Below are 10,305 nucleotides of genomic sequence, written 5' to 3' on the forward strand. Positions count from 1 at the left end.
ACATCTTAACACACTTTGCATGTTTGTTGTTGTTGTTAAAGGGAGACGAATCCAAGAAGAAATGTAACTAGTGCAGGAAGAATTCTTATGAAGCTGAAGGCTGAGGTGTCTCACTTGGAGTGCAGGGAACATTTTCTGGACCAGCAGAAACTTTGTATTGAACAAAACATCAAGGAAATAACCGAAAACGACAGAGAATATCCTTTTTATTGATTTCAATGATCTACTTAAAATGTAACACATTATTTCACAACATTTATGAGGACGGTGTACACGTTTTTTCAGAAATTAGACTAAAATTCATACATTTCCATTCTTTTATTTCAAATTTTAACAATTTTACGTGTTAGAGAATACATTATATACTGACAAATTTATTTTCCATATTAATATTTATTATTGTTTAGCAACCATTGATGTCTTCTTGGTGATTTTTTTTTAACTTAATTTAACTTCAGTTTATGTGACTCATGACGACATCTGCAACTCCTTCTGTGGTAAATATCTCTTCTGTTTTTGTTTGCAACTTGTTTTGTGTGTTTTTGGCATGCTTTACTAAAGGCTTTTGTTGTATTGCTACTCTGCAACTTTACCCCACAGTGAAATAATGCAATGAACAACACACAAGGCCTCATGTACTGTGCAGTGCTAATGCATGGAAAGGAGCAAACTGTTGTTTAAACCTGAACATTGCATAAACCTCAAATAGAATTCTTAACATACTGTTTTCAAACTTCCAATTAGCTACACCAACTGTTTTCTGCAGTGAAACAATCAGATTTTCCTTTTGTGTTAGGCAGGGCAAACCCCAAAGGACATATGCTTCACTTCAGACAGTTGTTGTAGAAAGAGGTGCATATCAGGCTGTGCTGGAAGTCATCCTTCTTTCCTGTCAACAGAGGAAGAAAGACATTCAACCAGTTGTAGCATCTGGCTTACTGTTCAGCTTTTTAATTATTTCCATGGTAACACAAAGTAAACCAAGGGTCTTAATTCATTCTGGTTTCTTTCCAAATCACCATTACAGGTTTATGCCTTACATTTCTTAACTATAGAGACATGATGGAAAACTGATGAGAGATGCATAGATCTTAGAGTGTGAGCCTCCTAGCTGGTGCTAAAGGTTGAGCCAGATGAATAGTGAAGCAATCATCTGATTTCTTAGTTACTACAGGGTCAAATTACCTTTCACACTTGAACAACTCACATTTAATGACATACTCTTTAACTTATTATATATCGTGTTTATAAAGTCACTATAGGCTCTTCAAGAGCCTATAGGCAAACATACATTTCTCATAACGTCTTGCTAAAATTTTAAATAGATATACTCAAAAAATTTGTAGATGAATGCATTTACAGTGTAAAGACAAATATTTAAATACTGTGAATTTTTCTTGACACTGAATCTGTAATACTGGTTATTCTAAGAGTTTAATGCCAAAAAGCCTGTCATTTTTACTAACACATATAGGCAAATAATTGTATTATTTTTTTTCTATAAGTGTGTTTTATTCTAAAAAATATAAGTTCTTCTACCGTTTTCCTTCAGGTCGAACTGTTTTGACAGTAAGAGCACCCCAGGACACAACACTTGATGTTCCCATTCCAAAAGCTGTACGTTTGAGCTCAATCACACTTCTCATACTTTTGCGGCTCATAACCTGATAAGTTGTTTTTTTTTAATAATTTTTTCTTTCAGGTCCCAAACTGTCCAGCAAAATACCAGATTTATCTAAAAAGTCTCAAAGGACCAATTGATGTTATACTTTTTAACAAATGTTCTGCCAGCTCGGTTCCTCTTGTTTTGCCAGTCCCACCATCTGAAGAAGTTCTACAATGTGCCAAGTCAGCTATGTCACCTCCTGATGAGAAAGAAAACATAATTGAACCCAAACAGCCGTCAGCTATTGTCCAGTATGGAGAAAAATGGGTGCCTCAATGCATGTTATCATTTTTTAATGCTGAAAGCAAAACAAGCGATAGATCTCCATGTGAGTTTTTCCTTTTTTGTTGATATTGTGTTGTAAGAGAGATGTAGAACTTCATTACAAAAGCTTAATGATATGCTTAGTTATTCAAAATGTATATTTAGGAGTTTTCCTTGAATGCTAAAAACCCCCTTTGGAATAATTTTGTTTTAGAGCTACATAAATATGGCTTATTTTATTGGTTGATAACAGTTAACTTTCATTAACACTTATTGTCCTCTTGTTCGTCTGTTTTCTCCATGTAAACTTGTCGCATAACAAATATTTATATTATTGCTCGCTGTTTGTATTCATTAACTATATAATTATTAATTTTTAAATGAATATATTTCTTTTTTACAGTTATAGATTTATCAAAGGAACAGCAGGACCTGATTAGGGCACCCAGAGGTATTTTACTTACTTACTAATGCAATGCACCATAATAAACTTTATGTTTGAAAATGGTGATTTAACATGCTGCTTCTCAAATTTGTGATAGTCGTAATCGGATCACTCAGTTTATAACTTTTGAAGGCGCGTGCCTTTAAGGATCTAATTCATTCGTGACAAACCGTCCTGCTTTATTCACGACAAATTTGTTTCTCCTACAGTTTTGTCACCCCTTGGCCATCTAGCTTGACCCCCACCTGAACACGACCATGTTTGTAACCAGGAGGACGTTACAGGGATTCTTCATGATACACTGTATCTGTTTCTTTAAATACTCTGATGTTTTTGCTGATGTGTTTTTTCATATTTTGTTATAAGTTGGTTTAAAAAATAAAAAAACAAGATTTCAAATGTTGCACCCATCTTAATCAACACTTTAAAGCTAGGATTCTGTGGCAATTCTTTTTCAAATTTTAGTACCTGGCTCAGAAAAACATCACACTTTTCTTGTGATGTCAATAAAAACAAACTGGATGAGAAATAAACAACGTTTTTCATATCACGTTCAACATTTCTGATATCTGTTGAACTTTTGCTGGGGAAGCCCTATTTTCTGTGGCATAGAAATTAAAAAATTAAGAATTGATTTGTGCTGCTCTGAAAATAGTTTATTTTATTAAAATACACTTTATTTTACTGTATGAGGAATCATTTTGCTAAAAAGTATTTAGAGTTCAGTTAACCTGAGGTTATTTTGAAGAAATATGCTTTAAATGAAATTGTTTGTAAAAAATTACATTCAATTTTCTGTTTAGTCTTAAAAGAATTGTCTTAAAAATTGTAGAATTGTAGTCTCAAGTAAATTAAAAAAACACAAAAATATTACGATATTTTGACTTTGAAATATTTATTCGTATAACTTAAAAAAGAGCATCTCAATATATTGTAATAATGACCTCTAGGTTCTCTAAAGCTGTCATACATGCTGCAAATTGTTCAATCGTTTGAACAATAAAGTTCAAAATAAAACTACATCCGGTTCCAAACTTCGCCACCTTTCGAGCTTCCGGTTGTTGCTATGGGAACGAATGTTTAACAATGCTTGTTGTTGGGCTATGATTGCTGCCTTCCTAAAACACGTAAACGCCACCCGACTTTCTGCGTTATCTGAGCTGCGTAAACAATGGTAAATGTACCTCTATAAATGACAAAAAGTATGGTTGTTTCTATAAATCTAGAGTGACATTCAACCTATTAGCTTTTGTAGCCTCTATGCTACGATGTATGCAAACAAACTTCTCTAAGGAAAAAACAAACAAACAATCACAAAACTAAACGTTTGTTGAACTTGTTTTTTTCAGCCACCCAAAAGGAAAAGTACTAGCAAAAAGTCAGGAAAGCCAAACATGCAAACTCTGATCAATGGACGCACCAAGGAAGAAACCACCAAGGAGCAGGTATGAGCTCTACTAAAACATATCGAGTCATTTCAACAGGAAAATGTTTTTCAGTCATGTAATGTTTCCCTCTAACCAATACCAGAAAACCCTTTGAAAGCATTTATTGGACTTTGTTGAGAAGCATAATTGAAAAAATAAAATAAAATAACAGAAATCAAAACATTTAAGATATATTTCCAAAAGTCAGAAGTACCACCTGGAGCACCATAAGGTACCCTCATTTGTGGTCAGTGGTGTCCAAACATCATCCAGTCAGCATTGTTGTGCTGCATTTCGATCTTAAATGCTCATAAGCATTAACCCTCTAACATAATAATTCTCTAATATTTGTTGACTTTCTCATAAATTTACCTACAGCCATATTAGCTTGGTTAACGAAGTAGCGTCCTTTGGTGGAAAAGTTTGGTAACGATTACCCGTATTTCTGGGTTTTAGATAGAAGAGTACATTGCTCACCTTCAGGAAGAGCTGGACAGGGAGATGGAAGAGAGAAACTACTTTCAGCTGGAGAGGGATCAAGTTCACACGTTTGGGAAAATCACTGCCAAAAAACTGGAGGAGGTGTTGGCTGAGGAGAAAATCCTGGAGAAGGGGTTGGAGGAGGACGAGGAGCACCACCTCATAGAGATCAAAGTAAGTTCAGTTTGTGGACTGTAAGTTAACTGTTGAAATGGAATTGTTGGGTGTGTGATTTGTGGCCCTGACTGGCAACCTGTCCAGGAAGTCCCCTGCCTCCTTGCCTTCTCCCACAAGTGGCTGGGATAGGCTCCAGTAGCCATGTGACCCCGAAAGGGACAAAACGGCTTAGTAAATGAATGAATGAATGAATGAATGAATGAATGAATGAATGAAAGGAATTGTGGGGGTGTTTTTTTGTATTAATTGCCTGTGTTTATTTAAGCTGGTCTTCTTGTCTGATAAGTGAATATGTTGTTTTTCTTTTTTCGTAAATAATGCTGACCTAAAGTCCTGATATTACTATAATATGTTTGCCACTTTTCTGTTGTTTGTGGTTTATTTACTCACCCTGGCTTCATAGCCCAGCTATGGTTGCCTCATTATACCCTCAACCTCAGTCAGACCCCTAACCACAAAGGGTTACATAGTTCAAACTAACCAGAAAGGATTTCTCTGCCTTCTACTAATGACCTTCATTACATTTAAGTGTTTGCTGGGAGGTTTGGATATTTAGGAAGCAAACTCAGTGGAATTCAAAACCTTCATTCTTTCAGATTCTGGGTGTATGAGCATGGAATATTGTTAGACTGATGAAACATTTATTATGTTCTTTTTCTTATTCAGGTGTACAAGCAGAAAATAAAGCATCTCCTCTGTGAACATCAAAGCACAATCTCCGAGCTGAAGGAGGAGGGTTTGGTCTCCATCAAGAAGCTTCAGAAAGAGCTGGATCAGCTGGAGATGGAGTTTCATAAGAAAATCAAAGCTGGTATGGTAGACATACAGGAGCTCAACAATGACGACTTTGAAAGACAACGGCTACTGGTTTGTAACGCACACAAATGTTTTTATACAATAATAGGCGTCTATCTGTACAACTTGATGGGAGTTGCTTAGTGTGGCTTTCTAATAAACAGTTTTAAACTATTTTAAATGTCAAATATCCAACAGAAGTTCCGCAACTACTGACATCAGTCATAAAAAACCTGTGGTACGGCCAGATTTCTTTGAGGGTATTTGTTGTGTCAACTTTTTAGACCCTTCAGGTTTATAAACCCGTAGACCATCAAAAATGTTAACATTTAGAGACTTCTTCATTGATCCAAAGAAGTTCAGTTTAGTTTCAGACAATCCATCCATCCATCTTCCTCCGCTTATCCGGGACCGGGTCGCGATCCCAGTTTCAGACAAATAAAAAGCAAAAGAATATTGTATTTTTTGTGTCTTTTAATGCAAACTTTTTGACCTCAAAAGTAAAACCCTAGCTGGGTCATAATGTCTCACGTATAGCCTATTCTCATGACGTTTTTTAATGTCTTCAGTGCAAAATTTGGCTCTTTATATATTTAATTTTAAACATGTTTTATTCAGGTAGAAAAACATCCCAATTTTAAATTATTATTTTCTCATAAAATGGTAATTGCTCAGTGCTGTATTATACGTGATTATATATATTATATATGTTCCTGTGGACACTGAAATGACTTGAAACGTTAAAAAGTAACAATAAATTAAAATTTATCGAAAATTAAATAATCAAAATCAGCCATTACTTTTGAGTTGTTGATTAACAGAATTATTTAAAAATACAAACTAATGAAATAGGACTTGACAAAAATGATGGTACCTCCATAAAAGACTGAGAACTAATTGTCCAGGGGGTCATGATGAACTCAGGTATGTCCTTTAATTGAATGAAAGGAGAAAGGAGAGAATTGTCCCAGGACATTAGAAACAAAATTATAGACAAACATCGTAAAGGTAAAGGCTATAAAACCATCTCTAAGCAGCTGGAATTTCCAGTGAAGACAGTGGCACATATTATTCAGAAGTTTAAGACCCACGGGACAGTAGCCAACCTCCCTGGACGTGACCGAAGAGGAAAATTGATGACAAATTGAGGAGACGGATAGTTGGAACTGTATCCAAAGAGCCCAGAACAACCTCCAAAGACATTAAAGGTGAACTCCTAGATCAAGGTACATCAGTGTCAGATCACACCATTCGTCGTTGTTTGAGCCAGAGTGGACTTCGTGGGAGACGATCAAGGAGGACACCACTGTTGAAAGGAAATCATAAAAAAGCCAGACTGGAATTTGCAAAAATGCATGTTGACAGGCCACAAAGCTTCTGAAATGATGTCCTTTGGACATATGAGACAAAACTGGAGCTTTTTGGTAAGAAACATCAGCTCTATGTTCGTAGACTCAAAAATGAACCAAACAACCAAAAGAACACTGTCCCTACTGTGAAACATGGAGGAGGCTCAGTTCTGTTCTTGGGCTGCTTTGCTGCATCTGGCACAGGGTGTCTTGAAGTTGTACAAGGTAAAATGAAATCTCAAGATCATCAAGGCATTCTGGATAGAAATGTGCTGCCTAGGGTCAGAAAGCCTGGTCTCAGCCGCAGGTCATGGGTCTTCCAACAGGACAACGATCCAAAACACACAGCCAAAAACACCCAAGAATGGCTAAGAGAAAAGCGTTGGACGATTCTGAAGTGGCCTTCTATGAGCCCAGGTCTGGATCCCATTGAACATCTGTGGAAGGAGCTGAAACATGCCATTTGGAGAAGACACCCATCAAACCTGAGACAACTGGAGCAGTTTGCTCATGAGGAGTGGGCCAAAATACCTGTGGACAGGTTCAGAAGGCTCATTGACAAATACAGAAACCGTTTAATTGCAGTGATTGCCTCAAAAGGTTGTGCAACAAAATATGAAATAAATTTTCAAGAAATTTTAATTTATTATTACTTTTGAACGTTTCAAGTCATTTCAGTGAGCATTGTGGACTTTCTTTCTTTAACTGAGCGGTACCAACAATTTTGTCCACCACTGTAACATCTAGTCCTATAAAACAGACCTATTAACTCTATTTAGAGTTCTTCTAACTGTCAAGCTGTTTTACTTTACATGTTGGCAGCACCATTCAAAACAACACCCACATACGGTATTTGACACGAACATTTTGTCAGGAAATGATGAGCATTACATACTACACACAAGGGACTCCCAGAATACCTCTAAGAGGCGTTTTACACAAATTTGTGATTAATTTTTATCTTCAGTTACAGGATGAGGTTACTAAAACAAGGAGCAACTGGGAGCAGCAAGTCACAGGTAAATGAAACTAAACTCTTAGCTGAATTTAAGACAATTGTGTTTTTTAGAAATGAACTCAAAAGTCCCATTTTTGACATTATCTGTGCAGAAACCGCTGCAAAATATGAAGAATGTCTTAAGCTGTTCCAAGAAGAGTTGGAAAATACTGAAACAAGTTTGGTCATGAATTGTGAACTGGAACGAGACACCCACATTGTGGCTTTCCAAGAGGAAATGAGGGAAGTCTTCAACAGCATTCAGGAAGTCAATATTTTAATGGAGCAGAATAGAGAGATAATAAATGAAATCCAGGTAGGTTTTATTTTAAAATAGATATATAAAACAAATGTGTTCAGGACAAAAATGAAATAGTTTTATACTTTAGTAATCACTGCATGTTTTCTTTGCACCTCCTAGAACAAAATTTTACAAGAGAAGGAAATTCAAGTTTATGATATCCCCAAAGTTCAGAAGACCAACATTAAGAAGAAAGCAGATTTCCACTTGAAAAATAAGGTTATTGTTATGTTGATACTTCTGTTTTTTAAATATCAGTGTGACTTATTGAAGTGTATTCAAATTAATGTACATAAAAACTCAAATAAAAAGTGTAATGTGTCACTTTATTACTTTTCTTCACAGCAATCTATCAAAATTCCTGAAACAAAGACCGTTGAGGACCTGAAATTAGAAAATGAAGCACTAGAACAAAAATTCAACGGGGTGAAAGATAAAAATCCCACTTCACACGATTCATTGTTTTGAAGTCGAGAAAATATTAATATTCTATTTGTTTTTTCTTAATCCCATGTTGATTCACACAGCTTCAACTGGAAAAGGCAAAGTTGTACAATTCAGTGACTCCAAATATTGAGAGAACCCGTGAAAAAGTGGGTTTGAGGAGCGCACAGCTCAGGAGGAAGCTGCAGGACCTGACGGACAGTCTGGCAAGGTCACAGACTCAGCTCTTCACTGTTCTCTCAGACCCAAACATGGACCACAATGTTCTCAGTGAAATTGCAAACAAAAGTGAGGTAATGTTTCACACTCCTGTGTTCTCTGCTTTAAAACTCACTTTTGCCATATCTTTAGAAAAAGGATAACTGACAAAAAGTTTTGTCTGTAGGAAAATTTGGACAGAAGAAAATCTGCCATTAGGAACATTGCATACAAAAAGAATGAGATCTTGAAGGTTAGTCATTCTTTTACCTCATTATTTATTTATTTATTTTGTAATGAAAAGACTGTGTATGTAATGCAAATGTGTATCCCGCAGGCCCGAAGTCATCTGCTGCTGACCGGTGAAGAAAACCCGATGTTTAAGTCTCATAGATAAGATTCTGTTAGATCTCTTATTTGGAAAGCAGAACCTGGATTTCTGGAAGTGAAATGACAAATCTCACGTCTGAATTAAAAGAAAATTGTAATGTCTTTATGATTTTACAGAGTGGACTCATAAAAAATATAAGTTTGCTTCATAACAAATTATAGTATAAGAATGGATTTGCTGCAATTTAAATCTAAAGTAATGATCCATTAAAACAGACAACACATGTAAGTTTATCTTTGTGGCTTTACTGTCCTCTACAGGCTACGTACAATAACTGCAACCGCTCAGCTTCAAGCCTTTAAAGTAAAATCAAAATCTCAAATTTAAAGATTAAAAAAACAAACTAATGGTTGTATCCATGTTTTAAAACCGATGTGAATCAGGAACCTCTTGAACTTAAAAATAAATCTTTCAAGGGTCTTGATTTTGCCCTTTTCTTTTAAATTAATTACTTTTACTTCAAAATAATTCATAGTTTCATTTATAGTTAACATTTTCTCTGTAGCAAAGAAAAAAAATGCTTCAAAATAAATGTTTTATTAATCATTATCTGTATAGAATTGAAGTTTTGTTGACATATCTGCACCGCTGAAGCTACATTGTGATTACCGTAATTGTATTTAATACCATGTTACAGATGTTTAGCATCTGCTTTGGCACACTGTTGTGCAAAAAGGATGGAGAAAATAACCAGAACAATTTGATTCATTGAAAACTAAAAGAAAAACAAGAATTTGGGCCTGTTATTTGTTCCCTGTTGTTGTATTAATTAACTAATAATTTATTTTATTGTAGCAGTTGACATGTTTTTTTCTGTGTACTTTTTTCTGTAAAGGCTGGTTTTATCTTTCAAATACGTTGAAGGTTTTTCTTCCCCTGTCTGAAAATTTAGAACATTATAATGGAACTGAGTCAGTACACATTGAGGGCGAGTACAGTTATGAAGAGGCAACCTTTTGTGGGTATTTAGTTTTTTATTAAGATGGAGCAGCATTGTTTTTAGAAAGAGAATAATCTCCCTACATTTTTTTTTTCTCCTCAAAGATGTTTGCTATTCCTTTGTTCTGAGTGTACTTAGGAGTTCTGGCATTACTAGTACTAATGTTTGATAAAATAATTTCTTATAACTGCTGCCTTCACCAAGATCTAATATTCAATTATTTTAAACAAGCATATTTGATTTCAGCATGGTTATTTTATGAAAAACGTATGTTAAAATCTCCATTTGAAAAATTAAAAGTCTTGCCTTTTTGTTTAGAATGAGCCAGGATGAACAAAATCTGTGTGTATCTGCATAATAGTCATTGCTAAGGGTTGGTGATGATGATGATGATGATGATGATTGTATTTTTTGGACATTTACTTTAAAAG

The 10,305-nt window shown here is 35.2% G+C and overlaps 1 protein-coding gene across 2 annotated transcripts; it reads left to right on the top strand.

The window, feature by feature from the left end:
• The first annotated feature begins 2,585 nt into the window (after positions 1 to 2,585).
• Positions 2,586 to 9,680, top strand: drc4 (dynein regulatory complex subunit 4). Of its 2 annotated transcripts, none has more exons than XM_011491652.4 (11): positions 2,586 to 2,678; positions 3,725 to 3,820; positions 4,259 to 4,456; positions 5,126 to 5,326; positions 7,571 to 7,622; positions 7,714 to 7,916; positions 8,022 to 8,120; positions 8,247 to 8,327; positions 8,429 to 8,638; positions 8,731 to 8,796; positions 8,881 to 9,680. In XM_011491652.4, exons 2-11 carry the CDS (start codon positions 3,770 to 3,772, stop codon positions 8,938 to 8,940), a joined length of 1,221 nt encoding a protein of 406 aa, XP_011489954.1. In that variant the 5' UTR covers positions 2,586 to 2,678; positions 3,725 to 3,769; the 3' UTR covers positions 8,941 to 9,680. The 2 variants fall into 2 exon arrangements, with proteins under 2 accessions (XP_011489954.1, XP_004067252.1); XM_004067204.5 differs by lacking the exon at positions 2,586 to 2,678 and adding an exon at positions 3,410 to 3,549.
• The last annotated feature ends 625 nt before the right edge of the window (positions 9,681 to 10,305 follow it).

Source organism: Oryzias latipes, chromosome 3 (assembly GCF_053564925.1).
Source record: "Oryzias latipes strain Hd-rR chromosome 3, Olatipes_Hd-rR_3.1".
NCBI lineage: Eukaryota > Metazoa > Chordata > Actinopteri > Beloniformes > Adrianichthyidae > Oryzias > Oryzias latipes.

Excerpts from the sequence above, each read along its gene's own strand:
- drc4 (XM_004067204.5), top strand. Across the intron at positions 5,327-7,570 it reads TTGAAAGACAACGGCTACTG|TTACAGGATGAGGTTACTAA; the intron begins GTTTGTAACGCA and ends TTTTATCTTCAG. Across the intron at positions 7,623-7,713 it reads CTGGGAGCAGCAAGTCACAG|AAACCGCTGCAAAATATGAA; the intron begins GTAAATGAAACT and ends TTATCTGTGCAG.